At 40.4% G+C, this 25,434-nt stretch overlaps 1 protein-coding gene across 1 annotated transcript; it reads left to right on the top strand.

The window, feature by feature from the left end:
- Positions 1-888: 888 nt before the first annotated feature.
- Positions 889-25,385, top strand: OIT3 (oncoprotein induced transcript 3). The gene is made up of 9 exons (XM_081253576.1): positions 889-1,014; positions 4,816-5,190; positions 5,984-6,091; positions 11,050-11,172; positions 14,830-14,952; positions 16,550-16,710; positions 18,319-18,734; positions 23,655-23,754; positions 25,186-25,385. Exons 1-9 carry the CDS (start codon positions 954-956, stop codon positions 25,357-25,359), a joined length of 1,641 nt encoding a protein of 546 aa, XP_081109702.1. The 5' UTR covers positions 889-953; the 3' UTR covers positions 25,360-25,385.
- The last annotated feature ends 49 nt before the right edge of the window (positions 25,386-25,434 follow it).

Here is a 25,434-nt window from a genome sequence, read left to right as displayed (position 1 = left end):
CTTGCCAATTCTCATTCTACGCACTGTAGGATGTCAGGAAGCTGGCAAACTCCAAACCTGTAATTCCTAAGGTTATGTCTAGTGACATGTAATATACAGGACCCTACATTGTCCCTCTCTTGTCTAAAACTGAAACTGTAGTAAACTTTGTCACTTACTTTTCAGTGTCGTCAATTTAATGAATAGTTCCTAATCTGAAGCCCCTACCCCTTACTGTGAGAATTAGTGAAATAAATAACAATAAACCATTTTAAATTTGGAGAAGAAAGGCACTATGAAAACATGAGATACTGCTGCTCAAACACAACTTAAACTTTGTTTCTTTAGGAAGTTTTGATACCAAAGACCATAATAAAACAGACTTGGACGCTTGCTTCAAGAGAATATTGTCCTCATTCCACACCTGTCCTTACTACTCTTTTGTGTGCTATTGTAAACTCCTTGGCCACCTGACCAAGACATTTTCTAAAGATCATTTCCAAAAATTAGGCTTTATCCCATTCTCATGTAATCTGCAATGCTATGGCTGCAATATCATGAAATCAGTTCCTTGAAGTCACAAAACAAGATTTTGACGTGAGGGGATGTCCCTCTTTTAGAGTTCCCTTCTGGATAAGATACTGGAGGCCTCATTGCAGGGAAGTCTTGAGAGAAAAACAATAGGAGGATGAGGGATTGTGAGAGTTTTTCTTTTTTTTTCCCCTAAAGAAAAATATCAATAAAATAACTCTGTTGACAGTGTAAAGCAGTGCTTCTATCTGGGGTCAAGGCCAGAGCAATGGACACCTTATCCCACTCATCCTCTTCCTCTGATAAAGCCCCAACCAGTACTGAAAAGTCTTCTTCACAAGAGCCTAGAGGCCTTTTAAAAAAGTGTTTGAAAAAGAAGCGGACAAAGGAAGACTGAAATTAAGAGGATTTTCCAGTCTGTCTCTGGTGGCTGGTCCAAAAGGATGCTTCAGTTCCTGCTCTTCACCTGCCTCTTCATCACAGTAACACTTGGGTCACCAATGGGTAAGTCTTGTGTCAAGTACTTGGCACGATGTACTTTTTGTTGGAGGAATTTGCTGTTATGTACAGGTTATGAAGAGCAAGATTCCAGTATCTTAATTACTGGTTCTAGAATAGGAGAAGGAAAGTCATTGAAAACCTGTGGAGATATATTTTCAGAGAATTTCATTTCATGTTCCGTTTAGCCTTTTGCCTGGGCATCCAAAATTTCCATGGATCTGCCAAATCCAAACAACTTTCCATGAGCTAAATATTTCTTGGAGTATGTGTAAAAGGAATCCTAACTTCTTTATATTCTAGGCACTTGTATAGTCCCAACTTTAAGAGGGAAAAAAAATTTTTTTTTAGAGCAGAGGTTAGAGTTTTTTCTTTCATTAATACAAGGGACTGAGTGTGCCCCTAAAGGCACAGATCTGGATAAATCAGACTTCTTAGTCTTGACATCTGAAAATACGAATTTTTGCAGAGACTGAGTGAATCTTAAACTGTCTCCCCCCTTGGTACCTCCAGACTTGGTACAAAACTGGCCAACAAAGCAAAGTTTTAATTCCAGTTAGTAACAAATTTCTCTCTCCTTTTCCCATTAGAATTTAAGTTCTAACTAGAAGAGAGAGTGAAATGGCGAGAACCATCCTTCTTGGCACCTCTGAGAATCTCAGTGTTTAAGTGCCCCTATTTCTTCAGGGTAACTAAGGCCTTGCTCTAGTACCTTTAAGAATAAACATTAAAAATAGGCTTGAGACCCTAAGGAGACATGTAAAACTAAATGTCATGTGGTATCCTGGATGGAATGCCAGAATAGACAAAAACAGGCAAAAACTAAAGAAATCTAAACTATGGACTTGAGTTAATAATAATGTATCAACACTGGTTCATTAATTGTGGCAAAGATACCACACTAGTGTACGATTGTTTCATAATAGGGGAAACTGGGTGCCAGAAAATGGGAACTTTTTGTACAATCTCCTCAATTATTCTCTAAATCTAAAACTGGTCTAAAAAAGTCTTAAAGATAGGTTTGAGCTAAGTTTAATCACCCTGTATCTGCTGCCAGTAAGTAACCAAGAGTCTCTTGAGTCAAAGTGGTCCTGCCCTCAACTTCCTCCCCGCTTTCTCCCCACTCTCTTCCCTGGCTTACTCCTCCCTCTAGTACCTCCTGTACCCTCCCATCAGACACCTTCTCCCTTCCCAGATCTTTTTTATTTTATTAATTTTTTTCCAGCCCTCCTAGGACGTTTGACTCAACGCCATAAGCAAGATAAAGGGAGAACTTTGGGGGCTAGGGACTGGATGGGGGTGCAGTTGTCTCAGAGGAGAGGGTAAGTGAGAAAAAAAGTAGAAGAGGGGAGGGGGTAAGGCGGGAAGCTAAGCGGGAGAGGGAAGGAAGGAGAGGAGGGGCTTCCGGCCCGAGAGCGCGGGGGCAGAATCTGGCGACCGGGGGACTATCCGAGAGGCGGTGCCCAGGGTGCGGACCTGGAGGCTCAGGGAGTCCTGGGTGCCGGGACGAAAGGGCGGGGTTGCTGACATTTACTCTCTGCTTTTGGCCACGGCGAGGTGCTGGCCCTGGTGGCGCACGGACGTCCGGGCTGACGAGCGAACGTCCTGAAATCAAGGCTGACCGGCTGTCTGCCAGCTGGGGCCCCAAGCTCTCTCATTTGAGCGGTGTATTATGTGTGCGTGTGTATATATACGTCAGCAATTCAGGACGCAACATGCAGAATACCGAATTCGGGCTCCACATTGAGAGACTGAAAAAAGGAATTAATGCCAGTGGCCAGATTATTAAAGGATTAAATTACTCCCTTTAAAGGGGGTGAGTGGAATGGGTTTATTTAATGTTAGGAAATATTGCATGGGTAACTTTTAAAATATGTATTTAGTTTACAGAAGATAGTAAATTTCTCCTATTTGTGACATGTATCACCTACAACAAGAGAGGAAGTAAACTTTCAACAGATAGCACAAGAAATTATAGTTAAATTTAAGGAAAAACTTTATAAATCATGAAATAGTTATTGAGGGAGGTTTAGGAATTTCTGTAAAAGCTATTAAAAGTTGAGTACTTAACCATTTCTTATAAAATTAGAGCCAAGGAGTTGAACCAAATATTTCTATGAATTTATAAACACCTGTGAAATTGCCCTGAAAATCTGTCTTCATAAGAGAACCACAGCTGGGAGGGCAGATAAGGGAATTTTTCCCTTTTCAGAGGGTAGAGAGTCTGTATGAGGACATTTCTTCCTCTCAAGGGACATCAAACCATGGTCTAGGGCACAGTCGGGAAACCACAGGGACATTATAAGGAGAGGGTTGCTCCTGGCACGTGTAACTCTGCATAAGTGTTACTTCCAGAATATGCAATATACTACTTATTTCTTGTCCCAAACGGTTATTATACTCTCAATGGGGCCCTTAGCACTAGGCCGCACCCTCCTCTACATGTGACTGAAGTTTTGAGAGTAAACTTGAATTTGAAATGTAGACTGGGAAAACCCAAAATATTTTCTAGACAACTTAGATTTTATGATCATGGCCTATCCACACTTAATTATTGTACAGTATTTGCTGAAGCTGAATTTCCTGCCCACAAAGTATATCAGCCTTAATATGAATTCCCTGCCTACAATGTCTATTAAGTCAGCCTCACATGCATTAAGAAGGGTAGTACTTTGGCTAGGACTCCCTTCTAGAATTTCTTGATTTTATAGATTCTTTGTAAGAACAATTTGCCTGTGTTAATTCAATGTTTTCCTGAAATTGAGAGAAGCAGTGAACTGGGGATATTGGTGTATTCAGTCATTAAAATGTTTTTGATGAGATATTTGTCCATGTTATTTATGCACTAAAAATGCATGCTTGAAATGTTGCTATATTCTAGACAGTGATGCCCTGGCTAATTGTGAAGACACAAAGTTCATGGTGTTTTCAATAGGTGATGGAACATGTACCAACATTCACATGGAGAATATCTTTGGTAATTACTTGACATTATACTGTGTATTTCAAAGCAGTTGACATATGCCAGAGGCCTATTCCTTCTAAGGTGGAATGAGCTTTACACATTCATTATCAAGCCAAACTGCCCACTAATGCAAAATTCCATCCAAAATCTTGCTTACAAATGACGATCCAACTACTTTTTGAAAATTTCCAAAGATGAAGAGCTTACCACTCTATGATACAGCCTCTCCATTACTAGGTCGCTGAACTGAAATGCACTTCCCCGTAACAATTTGTTCTTGTCATTGTAACAGAAAGCTAATTCCTCTTTCACAAGCCGTTCCAGATTTTTGAAGACTGATGCATAGCCTTCAGGGTTTGTTTTTTTTCCCTCCAAACAGTAGTTCTCAGCTTCTTCCCCAGTAAATAATTGTTAGGCTCCCTTCTAAATCTGGTCACCTTCCTCTGGACATCAAGTTTGTCCATTACTTTCATAAAATATAGCCTCCAGGTGTGAAGACAGTACTCAAAACATAGTCTGACCAGTGCAGGTTTCAGTGAGACTATAACCTCCCTTGGTCTGAACAACTATCCTATCAGATGATTACTCTGGATAAAAGGTTTAGTTCAATGCAAACATAAAACCTTAAATAGATTTGAAATAATTTTTCAAATGTAAAAGGCATTTATGAAATATGTTTACGTCAACTTGAGGAATCTTAAACAGCTACTTTTGGGGACTTTAGATTATTTCTTTCTTGAACTAAAAAACCAAAATGTAAGACCAAGAAGGTGGACTCAGTCTATTGCCACTGTGATCTGAAACATCACAAGGTGCCTCTGAGGTGTCCTTTTCATTCCCAGCCCTAGATCCTTGTTCTGCTTACATCAGTCTGAATGAGCCGTGGAGGAACACTGACCACCAATTTGATGAGTCTCAAGGTTCCCCTCTGTGTGACAACAATGTGGATGGGGAGTGGTACCGCTTCACAGGCATGGCAGGGGATGCCATGCCCACCTTCTGCATACCAGAAAACCACTGCGGAACCCATGCACCTGTCTGGCTCAATGGCAGCCACCCTCTAGAAGGTGATGGCATTGTGCAACGCCAGGCCTGTGCAAGCTTCAGTGGGAACTGCTGCCTCTGGAACACCACGGTGGAGGTCAAGGCTTGCCCTGGAGGCTACTATGTGTATCGTCTGGCCAAGCCCAGCGTCTGCTTTCACGTCTACTGTGGTCGTGAGTACCTTCCCTGGGCTCTTTTCCCTCCCCCACAAGGCCACATATGGCATCAAAGAGAAAAACAGCATAGGAAATTTGGTTATGGTAGTATCTCAGAGCCTGAAGAACATTGATTTAGGGCCACGGATACCTCCAGATCATGATTTCTGAGGTCTGTTCTTAGATTTCTGAAAAATTCCTGAAGAATAGAAAGGGAAAGGAGCTATGACTTTGATCAGTTTTACTTTGTCTTCCACTCCATTCAAACAGAACAGTAGAAAGTGAAATGTTGACTTACGTTATTTAGTGTGGATTTCCAGCCTTTTTGAGCATGGAGGACCCCTTCTTAATATATATTTCAGACATCCATATGGTAGCATTGTGCTTAGTGCCCATTGATTTTTTTTAATGATGTATAATGGAAAGAAGCCACTTGAGATCAGTAATACTTTTAAATGAATTTTCATGTTATTAATCCCATAAAAATCTGTATACATTTAAAATATATACTGCATAGAAGAGTAGGACATAATGCTTATTTAATCTACAGCTCGTGTTTGGTGAGGTTTTAGATTTGCAGAAACTCCATGGTCACCCAAGGACCTGAAGTTGGGACTCATTGATCTCAATGACAGAACATGTCCCTAGGCAGCATCTCTTGCCATTGGGTTATATAAACCCTGATCAATGAGAATTCTCTTGATGTTGGCTAGGAATTCATACCCCATGATTGAACTCATGAGGCTTTCTCATGGATGAGAGTGTCCTCTGGTCCTCGCCCTTCATGAAATGTCCTCTTTATCCTCCATAGATTTTTATGACATCTGTGATGAGGACTGCCACGGCAGCTGCCTGGATACCAGTGGGTGCACGTGCTCTCCAGGAACCGTGCTAGGCCCCGACAGACAGACCTGCTTTGGTAAGAAACCCATCTTGCGGTAGAAACAGGCTATTAGGAGTAAAGGACAAATCAAAAACTCTTCCTGACTCAGAGTGCCATCATTTTTCCAGTTTGTGTCTCTGAAAACTCAGAATGGGGTTTGTCTTTTTAGTTCATAACTAAAGCTTCAAGCCAAATTTATATCATGTGTCAGGACAGTCTGGTATTGCATTGTCCAATATGCTAGCCACTAGCCATGTGTGGCCATGTGGCTTGTGTGACTGAAAAACTGAATTGTAATTTTACTTAATTTTAATTTAAAAGCTAATATTTGATTCAGTCATTGGAAAACTAAAAATGTGTGGGACAACTTGAGTGAACTGTAAATTTTATGACTCTAAAATACAGCTCAAGTATTTCTGATGAAAATTTATCATTCAAATTGAGACATACACACCAGATTTTGAAGATTCATTCAAAAAAAGAATAAAAGATATCAATAATTTTAATATTGATTATATATTGAAATATTTTAGACATATGAAATCTATTTTTTAAATTTATTTTATTTATTTATCTTTTGGCTTTTGGTATTATCTTTTGGCTGCACTGGGTCTTAGTTGCGGCCCGTGGGATCTTCGTTGAGGCACATGGGATCTTCAGTTGTGGCATGCGGAATCTTTCGTTGAGGCGCGTGGGCTTCTCTCTGGTTGTGGTGCACAGGCTCCAGAGTGTGTGGGCTCTGTAGTTTGTGGCACGAGGGCTCTCTCGTTGAGGGACGTGGGCTCAGTAGTTGTGGTGCGCCGGCTTAGTTGCCCCACAGTGTGTGGGATCTTAGTTCCCCAACCAGGGATTGAACCTGCGTCCCCTGCACTGGAAGGCAGATTCTTTACCACTGGACAACCAGGGAAGTCCCTGAAATATATTATTAAGATTAATTTTACCAATGTCTTTTAATAAAATTTTTAATGTGACTACTAGGAAATTTTACATTACATGTGCGTCTTGCTTTGTATTTCTGTTGGGTAGCTTTGGTCTAGAATTATCTAAAGACATACTCCTATAGCTTCACTAACATAATTTTGGTTTGTCTGAGTAGCAAGAAAGGGGAGTCAGATTATTTGTAGGAAATCCAGAGTTGTCCAATTGTATACATGTTTTGTTGTCTACAGCAGGGAGAAAAATAGAGTTAAAAAACCCAGGACTGAAGATCATCTATTTTCTGCTTAGTGTTATGAAGCTTTTTGTATTCAGACTCAAATAGAGTTAAAACAAGTCTAGAGAGAAAGGGGAGGACTACCCCACAGCTGCCTCCTCCAGAAGAAGAGTAACAAGATCAGGATGGGATAGGGCATCAGGATGAAAGGGATATCAAAGGGTTCTTATTTTAGAAAAGCTTTTGTTCCTCAGTCTCTTTAATGAACCCCACTGGCCATCCCATGGAGCATGGTTAGGCGCTCCCATAGCAGTTGTTAGGGCTCTTGCCTGGTTGATTTTGACTATGTGATTTAATGTAAACAGGTTCAGGGTGTGGGGGATGATGGTTCCTACAATTCTCCCCAATCCCTCGCACTACACACACACACACACACATGCACACACACACGCGTGTCTGTTGGAAAATATTTGGCTTCCTCTTAAGGCAGGAGTTGTTCATTCATCTCTTCTTTTGTTTTAATATAACTTTTGAATAGGTAATGTATTTAAATGACTCCCAAGTTAAACAGCATGAAGGTATACAGTGAAATATCTAGCTCTCTGTCCCCCATTTGCTCCATTTCCCTCTCCTCCAACTCCATCCCAAGTAAACTCTTTTTTTTTTTAATATTTATTTTATTTCTTTATTTTTTTGGCTGTGTCGGGTCTTAGCTGCAGCACGCAGGATCTTTCATTGTGGAACACGGGCTTCTCTCTAGTTGTGGCACATGCGCTCCCGGGCGCATGGGCTCTGTAGTTGTGGTGGCCCGCAGGCTCTCTCACTGAGGCGCGTGAGCTCAGTAGTTTTGGCACGCAGGCTTAGTTGCCCCACGGCATGTGGGATCTTAGTTCCCTGACCAGGGATTGAACCCACGTCCCCTGCATTGGAAGGTAGATTCTTTACCACTGGACCACCAGGGAAGTCCCCCAAGTAAACTCTTACATTATTTACTTACGTATGCTTCCAGGGTTTCTTCAGGCAGATATAAAAATAAAAATATACATATTTATTTATTTGTTGCCATTTTTTAAACCAAAGTTTGCATATTATACACACCATACACATCTCTTGCTTAACAATTTATCTTGGACATCTCTGCCTATCGGGACATAGGGAAAAGCCCTTAGTTCCTGCCTGGGGTCTGTCTGTTGGTTTCAGGGAGGTCATGAACTTCCTGAAATTAGAGGCAAAATTTTGTGTTTATGTGCATGTGTCAATGTTACTTTAGTTTTTTTAAAAATATATAACAATTGTAATTATTTATTATAAATTATTTTTTTCAGCCAGAGAGAAGAGTATAGGAAAATAATATAACAGACACTCATGTACCCAGATTTATAGCTAAATTTTTCTTCCTTTTTTAATTAAAAAAATTTTTTTAATTAATTTATTTATTTTTGGCTGCATTGGGTCTTCATTGCTGCATGTGGGCTTTCTCTAGTTGTGGCGAGCGGGGGCTACTCTTCGTTGCAGTGCATGGGCTTCTCATTGCGGTGGCTTCTCTTGTTGTGAAGCACGGGCTCTAGGTGCGTGGGCTTCAGTAGCTGTGGCTCGCAGGCTCAGTAGTTGTGGCTTGTGGGCTCTAGAGCACAGGCTCAGTAGTTGTAGTGCACGACTTAGTTTCTCCGCGGCTTGTGGGACCTTCCCGGACCAGGGCTCGAATCCGTGTCCCCTGCATTGGCAGGTGGATTCTTAACCACTTCTCCACCAGGGAAGTCCCTCTTCCTTTTTTTAAAATAAAATTTTACAGATACAAATAAAGCCATCTCACTCCATCTCTTCTACCTCTCTCACCCTCCAGGGGTAATCACAGTTTTGAAGTTAGTGTGTGTCCTTCTGGTCCCTGTTTTTATGCTTTTATTATTTATGTAATAAATAACAATAATAATATAACATAACAATAACAATATATAGCATTGTTTTGTGTGTTCTTAAAATTAACATAAAAATGATACCTTACCTCACTTGTGAGATTTTCTTTAGAGTATACCCATAAAAGTGGAATTGCTGGGGCATAGAGTTTCTAAGGCTGTAAGTGACAATAAGCTCCCAGATAACAACGGCTTCAATAAGTAGAAGCGTATTTCTCTCTCACGTAAAATTATCAGTCTCGAGGTAAGCAATCCAGGCTTTCGACGGAGGGTGAACCCAAGCACCAGTGTGGCCACTCCCAGGAGGGCTGCTAGTACCTCTAGCCATCCACTGTCCAGGCAGTAGGGGTCCTGATGAAGGGTCTAATCTTAGCAACTATATTTTTCATTTCTACGAGTTCTGTATGTTTGTTTTGTTTCAATTCTGCCTTGTCTTCCTACACAATTTTATTTTGGTTACTGGCCTTTCTTTTATCTGTTTAATAATTTTTTAAATCCTTGTGTTATGGATCTTTCTGGATTATTCTTTTTTCTCCAGTTCAAAGCCTCCCATTTGTTATCTTGTGAGCTTTCTCATAGTGGATCATCTCCTCCTGCATAGTGTTTTGTTTTGTTTGTTTTTTTGTGTGTGTGGTACACGGACCTCTCACCACTGTGGCCTCTCCCGTTGCGGAGCACAGGCTCCGGACGCACAGGCTCAGCGGCCATGGCCCACGGGCCCAGCTGCTCCATGGCATGTGGGATCCTCCCGGACCAGGGCACAAACCTGTGTCCTCCGCATTGGCAAGCAGACTCTCAACCACTGCGCCACCAGCGAAGCCCCTGCATAATGTTTTATGATAAACCACATTCTGTTGTAATTGTTTTTCTGTGGTACTCTACTCTCTTATTATCTGGTTTGAGGAGGGTTTTTTTTTACTACAGAGAGTTTTTTGATGGCTTGTGTCACAGAAGCTTCAACAGTCCAGGCCAGGCCAAATTTTACATCAGTTTCTCAGTTTCAAGATCCCCACGCCATGTGGGAATTATGAGTTCATACATCAACCGTGGCAGGGCCCAACTTGGGGTTTATGAAGGCTTTTCTCTTTCCTAGAGCCTCAGGCAGAGAGCTCCTTACTTCTTTCCTGGGCCTCGGAGCAGAGTCCTTCTCCTCCCCCTTTCATTGTGGGGATACGTTTTCTAGGGTCCTAGACTGAGCAGGGTTTCAGTTCCAGCTCACCTCCTCTCGTGGGCCCAAGGCCATGCTTCCTGTCACCTTGTGGGTGTTTAAACCCCAGTCCCTGGTTTATATCCTGTATCCAAGCCATGACAAATTCAGCTCCTCAAGCTCCCCTGTTTTTGTTTGTAGAAGTTGACATTTGTTACCAACTGTACATTTTTTTTTATAGCAAAAGTCCATGTCCTTCATCAGATTCTTTAAAATGTTAGCAATCATTGCTTAAGTACAATGTGGGAATATTCCAATATTTAAAATAGATTTTGAGGGCAGTTGTTCATGTTATAAAGAAGACTCCTTCGCAAAAAAATTTTATCCAACATATCCTCTGCAATGCAAATTCCTTTAATGCATTTAAAACACAGTTTGACTTATGTTTTATTTATTTAGCAAATCTTCAGGAATTGGAGAAAGTGAGACTCTCCAATACGAACAAGCAGGTGAACCCAAATAACAAAGGGGACTTCATTTCCCCAACAGTTTTGCCCTGAGGGAACTGGCAAGCAACCAACTAACTGCCTTCTGCTCCAGCAGAGGGCAGAGGGACAAATAACTTAGTGGGGAGACCAGATTAATAAAACTGATTATATTGGAGTTGGTTTGTGGAAAGTCTACGGACAGGATCTGAAAAGGTGTGGAGTTTCTGCTAAGGGGCTTGGGAAAAGACTGCCTGGCTCAGCAGTATGTAAATGGTGTGGTCTCTCTTCTACAGATGAAAATGAATGTGAACAAAACAATGGTGGCTGCAGTGAGATCTGTGTAAACCTCAAAAATTCATATCGCTGTGAGTGTGGGGTTGGCCGTGTGCTAAGAAGTGATGGCAAGACATGTGAAGGTGAGATGGGCAAGAAGGGATTCACATCAAGAGCCCCCAGTAAGCCATTGGCTTATTCTTTGATGTTCATAAAACTGGCCAACGTCAGAAGAGAGTAACAATCTGGCTGTGTAAAGAAACCACAAATCATCATCACTGAGCATCATTGCAGGATGCTCGTGTTGCAGACAGAATGCAGTGTTGATCTTGTCTCCAAGCTTTAGCAGGAGGGAGCTGTTGCATTTTGCAAGAGGCAGAGACCTGCATTTTAATTTGAGGTATAAAAATAGGGTATTCCGTGTTTCTCAAACTTTAATGTGCCCACGAATCACCTGGGATCTTGTTAAAATACAGGTTCTGATTCAGTATGTCTGGGGTCAGGTGAAGATACTGCATTTTTAAATAACTTCTAGGTGGCACCTGTGCTGCACATCCAGGGAGCACATCTGGCGTAGCAAGATAATGGAGGTAGGTAGCATAACAAATGGTTTGCAGGAGTGTTTCTCAAACTTCCCTGCTGAGAATCACCTGGGTGCCTTTAAAGCTGGCCTTTCCCAGGCCTCTCTCCTGGAAACTCTGGTTCAGTGGGGTGGGAGGGGCCTTACAGTTTGTGTTTTTACCAAGTTTCTAGGTGAGTCTTACCATCTTGGAAGTTTGGGAAACTGGCTCACATGAAGCCATTTTTTTTTACTCATATGCTTTGAATTTATTAGAGATTAATACATTTTTAGAGATAAGTAAACTTATCTTTTTTTTTTTTTTTTTTTTTTTTTTGTGGTACGCGGGCCTCTCACTGTCATGGCCTCTCCCGTTGTGGAGCACAGGCTCCGGACGCGCAGGCTCAGTGGCCATGGCTCATGGGCCTAGCCGCTCCATGGCATGTGGGATCTTCCCGGCCCGGGGCACGAACCCGTGTCCCCTGCATCGGCAGCGGACTCTCAACCACTGTGCCACCAGGGAAGCCCTAAACTTATCTATTTTTGATAGTAGAAAAGCTGTATACATTTTATATAATTAAGTACTAAAAAGAATTTGTATGTCAAATAATTGAAATGGAAATTGTCTACTATTATGACATGAAGCTTAGATAATGTCCCTTCTCTAAGGCCCTTGCAAATTGTCCCAAATAAAATTTCATCACTTCCACTTTAATAAGTCTGGATCTCATGATATTGGGAGTTGAGAGACCAAAAAAGAAAAAAATTCTGCAGATTATATGAAGAGATAAATGGCTTAATTATCATTATTTACAGAGGACATATGATTTGTCCCAGAGGGTAATTGAATTTGTGGCATAACAGATTATAATACTGCTTACAATTTCACTTTATTCTAGTTATATTCAAAATAATAAAATACTACCCCAAAAGGAAAACTTACGGCTAGTGCTCACAATTCATTTCATGCAACAAAATTTGCATTATTAACTCAGGGACCATTAACCAGGATATCAAACTACTGTCCCTTGTAAAAAGACTAAATGTACTTTAAATTTTATTGAATAAGAGTCATGTCCTGAATCCTCCTTAAATCTTATTTTATGCAATAATCTTTACATATTTAAATATTAATGAAATGTTCCATGAGGAACATTTATAATTACTCATGAGTATTTTATTGGAAATATTAAGTTAATTCTCATATAATTTTAAAACCTAATAATCATAACTGAAAAGTATTTTAGCAGAAGATAAAATTTGAATATGAATTACACTTTAGGATTAAGATTCATATTTGAAATCCTGCTTTTTTTTTTGGTTTTGTTTTTTTGTTTATTTGTTTTTATGGAAACCCTTACATTTTATTGATAGTCCAAACATATTTGTTTCTTTAGCTAGTCTGTTAGATTAGCATATCTTCTTTTTTAAAATAAAAAGCTCTTTTTAATTTTTAAGTAACTTTTATTGTTTTGTTTTATTATGAAAGAGTTACGTTCATAGAAGAAAATACAAAGGAGTAAAAGAACGGTAACTAAAATGACCACAATCCCACTTGCAGATATAGCCATTCTAAACACTTTGGTATGTCCTTGGAAGAGACTTAAAGTGCTTCAAACCAAATAAGAATTTCAATTTATTTTGTGCTTTGCAATTTTAGACCTGGAAATATCCTGAGTGAACATTTAATCCAACCCTTTCATTTTACATATATTGAAATTGAGGCCCAGGGAAATTAACTGACTTAAGGAAGACCATTTTTAAGAAAAAAATTTCCTATTAATGTTGACTTTAACATTTTATAGCAAATTTTATGCTTTCTTCTACACCATTATATATCATTTTCAGCTATTTCAAAAACCCATAGGAATACTCTTATCCTTTTTAGCTGTACAGATTTATAAACAGGTGATAGCCTAATCTCTCCTAAGTTTTGCAAAGATTAATTCACTGCAAATTTATTCTCTCTCCCTGTTTCACAAAAATTGATTCATCTCAAGTTAATTTACTGAGGACTAATATTTTTATTATTAATGAACTGAGACTTATAGCTATAACTGGAAATTGGCTCATATCTTTCCTTAAACATCTTAAATGATTTGAAAGCATTCCCTTTTTTTTTTTTTTTTGGCCATTCCATGTGGCATGTAGGATCTTATTTCCCCAACTAGGGATCGAACCCAGGCCCTTGACAGTGAGAGTGTAGAGTCCTAACAACTGGACCACCAGGGGATTCCTGAACGCATTCCCTTTTATTATCTTACCCCTAAAACAGGGACCAGCAAACTTTTTCTTCATAAACACAATAGTAGATATTTAAGGCTTTGCGGACCATATGGAATCTGTTGAAACTACTCAACTCTGCCCTTGTAATGAGAAGGCACCCATCCATAGACAATAGGGAAATAAATGGGTATGACTGTGTGCCAATAAAACTTTATTTACAACAACATGTAGCAGGCCAGAGTTTGATGACCCATGATCTAGAAGATCATATCCAGAGCCCACAAAGGTCATTATTTTTCCTCGCTAACTATGACATTATGTGGTAGTTTCTTCATTTTTCAACTGAATATTTTTCCTTTTTGCACATTTGATTGAGTATGCTTTTTGAAAATGTGAAAGTTTTAAAAAGAAAACTTTAAAAATCTACCTCATAAGAGGAATGTCACAAAGAGCTCAGCTGAGTGGAATCTTTCAGTGTGTTGTCCAGGTTTCATTTTTATAATGTGCTGTCAGCCCAAGAAACATATCTCCAGTGCTATTATTCCTAGAGATTTGAGGAGATTACCAACCACTGGTAATAGCTCTGACTAACTCTGATCCATTTAGCTGCTCTAGGTGAATTTATATTCTGTCAGTCCCTTTTACATCAATAATACTCTATAAAATTTCAAACTGGGTGGACTAAATGTTACAGAAATTAAGAAATAACTTTCGGGTCTTCCTCCCCCAAATTGTAGTCTAACCATGAGAATAACAGACAAAGCCGGATTGAAGGGCATTCTACAAAATGACCAGCTTAAATGGTTAGAGCTATGTGTGTTATAAGATTGCTCTTTGTAGCTTTAACATTTAATAAACTTCTTTGTGGACGTCATGTCTCAGTGACTGAGTTGGGCCCCAGTGATACTGTGATAAGTCAAGTACAATACCTGATGCAAAGTACCAGTCTAAGAACCAGAATTCTTGGGGAAGAGGGCTACAATAGCGTTCCTTTTTCTTTTGGTTTTTATTGCAGACATCGAAGGATGCCACAATAACAATGGTGGCTGCAGCCATTCTTGCCTTATGTCTGAGAAGGGCTATCAGTGTGAATGTCCCCGGGGCTTGGTGCTGTCTGAGGATAACCACACTTGCCAAGGTAGTACATGCTCAACCTCTGCTCTTAATTCCTCCCTCTTAATCTCCCTGCCTTCCTCAACCGAGTGTGTCAAGATTCTCATCTTTTAGAACACTACCTCTTTTAGCAGCGTGTGTACACTCTGGAGTCATTCAAAAATTGTGGTAAAAAAATATAACATAAAATTTACCATCTAAACCAATTTTAAGTGTATAGTTCAGCAGTGTATATTCACATTTTTGTGCAACGAATCTTCAGAACTTTTTCATCTTGCGAAACTGAAACTCTATACCCATTAAAACAAGGACCCCTCATTCCTTCCTCCCTCCAGCCCCTGGCAACCACCATTCTACTTTCAGTTTCCATGAAGGCAACTACTTTAGGTACCTCATATAAGTGGACTCCTACAGTATTTGTCTTTTTGTGGTTGACTTAATTTCACTTAGCAAATTGTCCACAAGGTTCATCCATGTTGCAGCATATGACAGGATTCCTTCCCTTTTTAAAGCTATTCCACTGCATGGGTATACCACATTTTGTTTATCCATTCATCCATTGATGAACATTTGGATTGCTTGTCAATAACGCTGCTATGAACACGGGTGTGCAAATATCTCTTTGAGGTCCTGCTTTCAATTCTTTTGGACCTATACCCAAAACAGGATTGCTAGATCATACAGTTTCCTTTGCTTTTTACTTTTGATTTTTTTCTCTAATTTCTATTATTAGTTGTATAACTAATACTTAATTTAGATGGAGTTCCTCTCTTTTCTAACAGATAATTGGCTTATGAAAAGTTGAAAGCCCTAGGGAACTGATTCTTCCCCCTACACATACGATCTGATCATCAACAATCCTCTGAGAACTATTTTCTGGAAATCTAGTTATTTATGTCCAGAAAATTAATTCACTCATCCAGCAAGTATTTAATGAGCACCTATATGTGACTTCTTTATACTAAGCCATTGCTGTGATATGCCCTCACATACTGATATTGCCCTCACATATTGTCTGACAGTACCCTTTGTACTCCTTTTAGAGTATTTGTACAGTCTAGAGGAGTGAACGCTAAGGAAGAGCAATATTTTTATATTAAATTAAAGTGAATTTTATAGTTTATGGTTTATTGAGCAATGCAAGGACAATTTAGAACTCTTCCCCAAGGGCGCTAACGCTGTTTTTATTACCTCTGTTTTATGGGGCAGTAATTAATGGGAAAGTCAAAGCAGTAGCATTATGTAATTTAAGCCTATATCAAAGCAGTGCTTTTTCTGTATTGCAAATAAATTGTGTTTGTGCTAAAAGTTCATCCTTTAGGTGTTTCAGTGCATGGAGTTATGCTAGACACACTTTGAAATAAATGTTTGTTGGAATGAAATTTTGATACAGTATTTTCTCATTTGGGAAACAATATAGTATTTGAGGAGCATTATTTGACCACAACCTTGGGAGTTAGGAGTCCAGGTTTTATTCACCAATTTGTTTTGAGCCTCAGAGATTTCCTTGAGGATAGAACCAAAAGCTCAAGGTGTGGGAGGGAGAAGTTATTTCTCCTAGAATCCTCCTTCCCTTCTCCCAGTTCCCCTTTTCCGGTTCTAACAGCAGTTCCTGTCCGCAGTCCCCGTGTTCTGCAAGTCGAACACCATTGAAGTGAGCATCCCCAGGGACCTGGTCGGCGGTCTGGAGCTCTTCCTAACCAACACCTCCTGCCGAGGCGTGTCCAATGGCACCCACGTCAACATCCTCTTCTCCCTCAAGACATGTGGCACAGTGGTCGATGTACGTTCTTCCTGAAGGACCCTTGGGGAATGACCAAATCCATTTATTTGGGAAGTTGTTGACAGAGGTGTGCAGTGTGGCTTGTGTCATAGATGAAATATTTCCACATAAAAGAATGGAGTTCAAAAAATCATATACCATTCATTTAACAAATGTGTTATTGAGCATCTGCTGTGCTGTGGTCCTGACGCTGGGAGGACAGTGGCTTAAAAAGAATTCTGCTCTTTCTGTTCTCAAATAGTACCATCTCTCCAATATGTGCAGACATTTTTCTGAGTGCATTAGCACCAGTACCCGGAGGCTGGCTATGTCTCCTCTGACCGATTATTATTCTTGAAGATAGTGACTGATATAGATGATGGTTCATTTATGAGGTAGCAAATGAGTTCAGGGATTGAACCAGTTAGAGGTAAAAGGTTTGTACTTTCCTGCAAGAATCTGTGCACAGCCTTGTGCTGGGAGCCTGAGGGATATGTGAAATAAGATTCCTGACTTTTAGGAACATACACAGTAGTATTGAGATGAAAACACACACAAATTATAAATAAGAGACAGTGATACAGTTGACGGGTAGTATAGGAGTCCAGAAAGGGACAAACAATGGAACAGTCAAGACAAGTGGGACTTGAATTGGGGTGGAAGCATGTGTGTGGTTTATACAGGCGGAGACGAAAGAAAAGGGCATTTCAGGTGGGAAACAAGTGAGCCAGTCTCAGACATGGGAATTCTTGAGGCTTATGCTGAGTGAATGGGCAACACAGCCTGACTGGGAAAGGAGACTGGAAAAGTAGATGGGGGGAGACTATGCTTCCAGACATCTGCTTTGTGTGCTGCGGTGAGACATTTGAGCTTTTTCCCATAGGAATGGGATTAAGCAGGCACTGTCATGATGAAATCAGAAGTGGGCAAGATGGATAGAAAAAAGAGGACCTGGACCCAGGAGATCAGTGTAGAGGCCCTTGCAACCAAATAAACAAATACTTATTTATTGAATCCAACTTAGAGAAAATCAGAGAGCTAATGAGATTTGGGGTGAGACATGGGGGATATATATGAGGAGAAGGTCCCGCTTTAGGCAAATTGTATTTGTTGTATCTGTGGATAATCAAATGGAAATGCCCTACAATGAGCCAGGGGTTCTGGCACACAGGAGAGCAGACAAGGCTGGAGATGAAGAACTGAAAAATCATCTGGGTAAATGCGACAGCTGAAGTCTGCATGGGGTTGAGCTCAGCACAAGGTCATGCTGCAGCACCATCACAGGATTCCAGAAAAAGAATAATGTACAGAAGCTGTTCTTTTCTAAAGTATCAGAGCTTTGAATTGGCTGATTCTGCATAGCTCAGGTTTTTATGACTAATACTCCAAAAGAATATGTGGGTTGACCATGAAGTGGTATGTAAAACTCTTTAACAGTCAAAATATCTTGCTAAAAGGAGGAGAAGCAATTAAAAAAAAAAAGAAGCTTCAGGCTTCAGCAACCAAATGTCTCATGTGTTTTGATGTAAAAAGAAATTTGGAGAACGTTATGGTGGGTGGGGGGCGGGGGCTGAGGTGCTCTGTGGAAATAAACATAGACTCTCCTCTCCTGGCCCTGGCCTGGCTCAGGTGGTGAACGACAAAATCGTGGCTAGCAACCTTGTGACAGGTCTACCCAAGCAGACCCCAGGGAGCAGCGGCGACATCATCATCCGAACTAGCAAACTGCTGATCCCTGTGACGTGTGAGTTCCCACGCCTGTACACCATTTCCGAAGGCTACGTTCCCAACCTTCGCAACACCCCGCTGGAAATCATGAGCCGCAGTCACGGAATCTTCCCTTTCACTCTGGAGATCTTCAAGGACCATGAGTTCGAAGAGCCTTACCGGGAAGCTCTGCCCACCCTCAAGCTGCGAGACTCCCTCTACTTTGGCATTGAGCCCCTGGTGCACGTGAATGGCTTAGAGAGTCTGGTGGAGAGCTGCTTTGCCACCCCTACGTCCAAGATCGACGAGATCCTGAAGTACTACCTCATCCGGGATGGGTAAGTAGGCTGCTTGGACGATGGATTAGCCCCAGTTCACATCCGACCTCTGGGTGCGAGAGCAAACTCAGTCATTTCCTAAAACCCCCGCAGCACTCTCGCCAGCTCTTAATTAGTTCAGAAACCGTTTGTGCGCATTCTGGTGGTAAAAACTGGTGAAGGAGAGGGGAGTCCAAAATGACTCCAAGGGGTCTAGCTCATGTGACTGACTGGATGCCCTTAACCAAGAGGAAAGGACACAGGTGGAAAAGCAGATTTGCTGTGAAAATATTGAATATGAGAATTCCAAGTAATAATATTGTATTGTCAATACCTGCAGGATACTAAGGCAGAGAAGTTCAGTGGGCAGTTGGAAATGCGGGTCAGACCCAGGAACAAGGTGAAGACTAGAGACAAAGGACAGAGAATCGCCCCTGTTTATAGCCAAAACTATAGGATTAACCTGCCCAGAGAGATTGTAGAGCATGGGTGGCAAGTGGGGGCTGAGAAATGCAAGAGGGTTAGGAAGTGGGAGCAGCAAATGCGGGCCCCTCTTTTTTTTTTTTTTTTTTTTTTGCGGTACGCAGGCCTCTCACTGTTGTGGCCTCTCCTGTTGCGGAGCACAGGCTCCGGACACGCAGGCCCAGCGGCCATGGCTCATGGGCCCAGCCGCTCCGTGGCATGTGGGATCCTTCCGGACCGGGGCACGAACCCGTGTCCCCTGAATCGCCAGGCGGACTCTCAACCACTGCGCCACCAGGGAAGCCCCAGGCCCCTCTTTTAAGAAGTTCGGTAGTGAAGGAGAGAGAAGAAACACTTGGTCAGTTTTAGGAGAAGAAAGATCAGGTGAAGTTCGTTTCTGTTTGCTTGTTTTATACGAAGGAGATTTCCGTACTCCCTGAGGATGCTTGGATTGAGAACTTTGCTTGTCTCCGTGTATCACTGGAAGCCTGCAGTTACCACACCCACTGCTTACATTCCCAGGAAAATTACACTCACATCCCAAACTCATAGTAGTATCTCATCAGTTTCTTCCTCATCCTCAATGTCAGATGAGACACATCTCAGGCAGATCGGGACCTGCAGCTTAAGAAAAGGCAAATAGTCTAGTCAGAGCACCATAGGTGTGCCCCAGTTCATGCCCTTTGCTAATTGGCCTGATAGACTGAAATTTCTCCTTTGCTTTTAACTCCCCAGATCTCTCACCACAGGCAAGCTTCACCTGCTGCTATCAATCTTCTGCACAATGATTTTCAACCCTGATGCACATTAGGATCAACTGAGAAGCCTTTCTAAAAGTAGCAATACTCCAACCTGGTTCTCCACTCTTATTGCCTTAATTCCAGCTCTCATTATCTGTCACTCGGACAGGTAAAACACTTTCTAACAGCCTCCTAAATCCAGCTCTCAAGTCTCAGCTCCACAGAGCCCTGGGTATCCAGCCAAAAGAAAAAATATTATATATATAGTCAGATCCCTGCTGAAAACATTTTGATGCCTCTTGATTTCCTTTGATTGGTAAATTTAACTGTTTATCAGCAGGAGTACTTCTAGTTTCAGATTCCTGTAGCCTCCTTAGCTTGTTTTCAGAATCTGGAAAATACATTGTTCTGAGCTGCTTTGGATGGCTAAGAGTAGGTCTCATAGGGGGCTGAAGCCCTTTAGATTTCTTGCCATCTTAAAGGGTTCTCCACAAAGTTTTAAAATGAAACGTAGAAGCATCAATTTTTATGTCTTTTTTTCAGTCACATAATTAGTGCTAAGTAGATTAGGGAATGGATTTACTTTTGGGGGAGAATGGATTTGGGTTCCTTTCAAATTTTTTTACAGCTTTATTGCAGTGCTATATGCATACAATAAATGTACATATTTAAAGTGTACAATTTGATAAGTTCTGATGTATACACCCTGGTGAAGCTATCACTACAATCAAGACAGTGAATATTTCTCTTACCCCAAGTTTTCTCCTGCCCCTCGTATTTACTTTTTGCAAACATAAACGTATAGTCTTAACTCATTTACTGGGAAAACATGTAACCTGCAGTCTCAATAAAGCTTGTTATTCAGACCCTCAGTTAGGACTGACTATATATTTTTATTTTAGACAGTTCTAAGGAGAAGCTGTGCTATTTAATTTTCCAGCCGTTAGCACACAAAAAAACAACAACAAAATGCTATGGAAGATATTAAAATTGTTAAAAAGCATAGAACTCAAAAACACTGCTGTGTGGGCCTGTTTCCACTATTCACAGGAAAACAGTCCCATTTCCGGTGCAATATTGTATAGTACAATATTGGCTAGGACAATAATGGTGCATTTGAGATAATCCCTCAAGATAAAATCCAACTCTCAGCTTGGCTTGCTATTCCTCGCCCTCTGACCTCTGCCTTCTCCAGTTTCTGCTCCTGCCAAAGGGAACCATGGACAATTCCCAAATTCTGTTGTTCCTTACACCCTCCTGACTCTGCACCTGCTGTTTCCACTGCCTGAAATCTTCTTCCCTGTTTCTTCCTGTCTGATTCTTACTGGTCCTTCGAAACACATTGGGATTTCTTTCCTCCATGAAGCCTTCCCTGATTCCTTCTGACCTGAACTAGGTATCTTCCTTCCTTCTTCCTCCTCAATGCCTTGCCTGCAGTAAAAGTCATTAAATATTTGTCTAATGAACTATTGAATGAGTATTTATCATAATATTAATCTGGGGCTAGTTCAGAGCCCTAAAATAAACATAATGCAGTTTACTTATATTTGTAAATTGTTTGATTATTCACTGTCCTCAGCTTAAATTTAATTCAGGCTGATATTTAACACATCTGATTCACTTCCCTCTAGTTTAGTTGGCATATGCTCTGAGAATGCAAAATAATTTAATGCAAACCTAAGCAAAGTAGAATTAGAAAGTTTATCTCCAGAAAAAGAAACATTGAATTCCAAAGTCAAATATTGGACAACTTTTGGGTAATCAGTTATTTTGGATTTTCCTATACCATTGTTACTTTCTTTTAGCACATGAACTTGGAGTTGATGAACTAACATTGTCTAATCACAGCAAACACCAAATCAAGAGCCAGAATTTGTCTTGGGTTCTATTCTGTAACATGTTGCCCTGCAACAACTCTTTCTGCCACATCTTCTCTTTAAAAAAAAAATAGTATTTTTACTACTCAGCCATAGAAAAGCATGAAATAATGCCATTTGCAGCAACATGGATGGACCTAGAGATTATCATACTAAGTGAAGTAAGTTAGACAGAGAAAGACACATCTCATATGATATCACTTATATGTGGAATCGGAAATATGATAGAAATGAACTTATTTACAAAACAAAAAGAGACTCACAGTCACAGAAAACAAACTTATGGTTACCGAAGGGGAAATGGGGGGAAAAGTTAGGGGTATGGGATTAACAGATACAAACTACTATATATAAAATAGATAAACTGCAAGGTCCTACTGTATAGCACAGGGAACTATATTCACTATCTTGTAATAACCTATAATGGAAAAGAATACGAAAAAGAATATATATGTATAACCAGAAACTAACACAACACTGTAAATCAACTATACTTCAGTTTTTTAAAAATAGTATTTTTAGGTAAAGATAAATTGAAAATGCTGAGGCATTCACATGAAAAGTGTCATTTTAATGTCACGTTACTATTGTTATCATAGGTACTGGGCTTTAAGCTCCCTGATGTCACAGATCATATTGTTCATCTCTATCTCCTGTGCAGCCCCCAGCAGAGTGTGTCACACAGATTAGATATGCATTAGGTATTTATTACAGAACATAATCAGAAGATGGTATAAATTCATTTAACCTCAGGAAAATGAAAATGTGTACACAAATACAGGAAATAACAGAAACCACATTATATGTTTAGATCCTCTTCAGTTTAGGGGAATAAGGTAGTAGTGGTAATACAAGTCAAGATGTCTTATTTTTAAATAATTTTATTGGATTTTTCAACTGCCCTGAAACAGCAATTAGCAATGAACCAGAAAGTGCTCTGTAAGCATGAGGAGCAATTATCAACTTTTATAGGCTTTTATATCTGATCCCACTTTTTTACTGGCCTGGTAGACAGGAACTATTAAGTATCCATAAAAGGAAAACAGTCAGGAAAAAAGTTCCTTTTGAATTCAGAATGGAAAACATAATACATGTGTGAGCCCTGGCCTTTAGGAGAAATTGTTCATCAATACTAAACCTTCGCCTCAAAGTGGAGCATCACTAACCCCTCTTTACCCTCAACTAATCCTGAGGCGAGCCTAGGAGTTTCACTTTAAGTGGTAGACCTGAGATTAAAACCTCAAAGCCCTATCAAACTAAAATTTAGCATTAAATCTGGGAAAAGAGGAATTAAAACATTTTGGAGGTGAATGATTTTCCCCAATAGATCCAGTTATTCTTTAAGAAACTGACATCTTTATGCAGCTCTTTGTTGTACAAATCGGGGTTCGCTCACCTTTGGATCCCCTTCAGGGGTGGGTGTCCATAAATACAGTGAAATCTAGTTAAAGAAAAGCCTTCTCAAATCAATAATAAAGTACGTAAATGCAGAATTCCTGCAATATATTACAAATGAAAATACAGCCTTAAAAAGATACCTTGATTTCAAAAGATATCTCTGAAACAAATGTTGCTGCTGTTGCTAATACTTCAATGCAATGACTTAACAGGAGGTCCTTGTGCCCAGTTTGTGGGTACAGAGAATGAGAGATGGGACCGACAGCGTTAATGAGCAGGCCGGTGTCTGAAGATGCCTTCACAGGGATGGGATTTCATTTTTCTTTCATTCTCAAAAATCTTGAGTGCAGCCCAGCCTCCTCCACCCAGTTTACCTCTCCTTGGACCAAACACGTTGGACTGGATTGTTTTTCCACCTCTGTTTAAACAATCAAGTCTTACGTGCTATCCTGCCCTACTTCCAGCTGTGTTTCAGATGACTCAGTAAAGCAGTACACATCACGGGATCACCTCGCAAAGCACTTCCAGGTCCCTGTCTTCAAGTTTGTGGGCAAAGACCACAAGGTGAGCTGAACACCTTTACCTTGTAAAGGTACCTCTCCTCCCCAGCCTTCCTTCATGGTGTCCCAGTTTGTTCACATTCTACAAGCCCACAGTTAGGATCTGCATCACCTCTATGAAAAATACTGTAAAACTGGCCATCTAGAAGGTTAACACCTCCATGAATGTCACAATTATCTGCCCCCCACCCAGTAAAATAACTGGGCTTGTTCAAAGAAAGTACTATGTGATTATAATATAAAATCCTTGTGAGCAGATGTGGTTGAAAAAGCCTGTGTAGTGGTCACGTGGCAAAGTATATGGAAAGAATATTTGCAGAAAAGACAAATAGTGAAATGTTCAGTGAAAATAGTACTTACATGCCAATTAAAATAATTATTATAAGACTATTTTATACATATGAAATTTATAAAAGTTATAAATCCCAACTTGCAAGGCTATAGGGACATGTATACAATGCCAGTATAAATTGGTATACTTTCTGGAAAGTGATCTGATAATGTGTAATAACCATAAAATTATCATCATCTAAAAATTTCAATTCTGACAGCTTCTCAAAAACAAAAAGTAAAACATGACTTGTTGAATGTGTTTATAAAGCACTGTTATGAGAGAGGTGTTGTTTAAACCAAACAAACAGTGTATCAATTAATGCAATATTAAGCAGTTAATGCAGAATGAAATATAGAAAAAGGAGATATGAAAAAGCTATTGTCATAAAAATTTACATGCAAATTGAATGTGATCAGTTTTTAAAAAACGTATATACATGAATAGAGGTTATAAGAAGCTATGTATACTCTGTAAGGTAGAAGGTTTTTGTTTTTTGTTTTAGTAGAGTTGTCGAAACACATAAACAAAAGGAAGTTTAAGAGACCAACAGTCTTTTCCATACTGCATTTAAGTGTATTTATGTCCTGTCCAGCTACATCATTGTCCTAGAACAATTGTTAACCATGATGACTAACCCTGATCTTCCTCCTCAGCTAGGCAGCATGCATGGGGAAGTTACTTATAGGAAGAAGCTTGGAGAAAGAACTTGTTATTTTACACAGAAGTGCGTGGGAGCCCATGTTATGCCCAGACCTTGATGTGAAGAACCAAGATGTTAACATTATTAGATGTCTTCACAGAGGTCTCTTGTGTCCCTGCACAAAGGCGGAAGTTATGGATGTAGGGTTTTAAATCACCCACATGACTCAGTGTGTTTGCCATGTTACTAAATGTGTGAATAGGGGCAAGTTCGTTAACCTCCTAAGTCTCAGTTTCCTCATCTGTAAAATGGGGATGAGAATATCTACCTCAAAGGGTGGCTGTTTAGATGAAATGAGATAATACATATGAAACATGGTATTGTGTCTGGCTCCTAGTAAGCAGCCCCCAAGTGGCAGCTCTTTTCACTGTTTTTGTTCATTATCATTATGATCTTTCTAGGAAGTGTTCCTGCACTGCCGGGTCCTTGTCTGCGGGATGCTGGACGAGCGTTCCCGCTGTGCCCAGGGCTGCCACCGGCGAATGCGTCGTGAGGCAGTAGGAGGAGAGAATGACAGTGGTCCACAGAGCCACATACTGACAGGCGGCCCCATCAGCATCGACTGGGAGGGCTAGGATGACCCACCACCCGAGTCCTACTTCTGGCTGCCTATCTCTTTGGAATTCTCCCCTCGCCCTCTGAGAACACCA

This window comes from Mesoplodon bidens (assembly GCF_964165515.1).
Source record: "Mesoplodon bidens genome assembly, chromosome: 1".
Taxonomy (NCBI): domain Eukaryota; kingdom Metazoa; phylum Chordata; class Mammalia; order Artiodactyla; family Ziphiidae; genus Mesoplodon; species Mesoplodon bidens.
Note: the sequence above shows the minus strand (reverse complement) of the source record. Positions and strands in the feature narration are given on the sequence as shown.

Coding starts and splice junctions, on each gene's coding strand:
- OIT3 (XM_081253576.1), top strand. CDS start 954: ATGCTTCAGTTCCTGCTCTTCACCTGCCTCTTCATCACAGTAACACTT. Junction 6,092..11,049: donor CGACAGACAGACCTGCTTTG/GTAAGAAACCCA, acceptor TCTCTTCTACAG/ATGAAAATGAATGTGAACAA. Junction 16,711..18,318: donor CATGTGGCACAGTGGTCGAT/GTACGTTCTTCC, acceptor GGCCTGGCTCAG/GTGGTGAACGACAAAATCGT.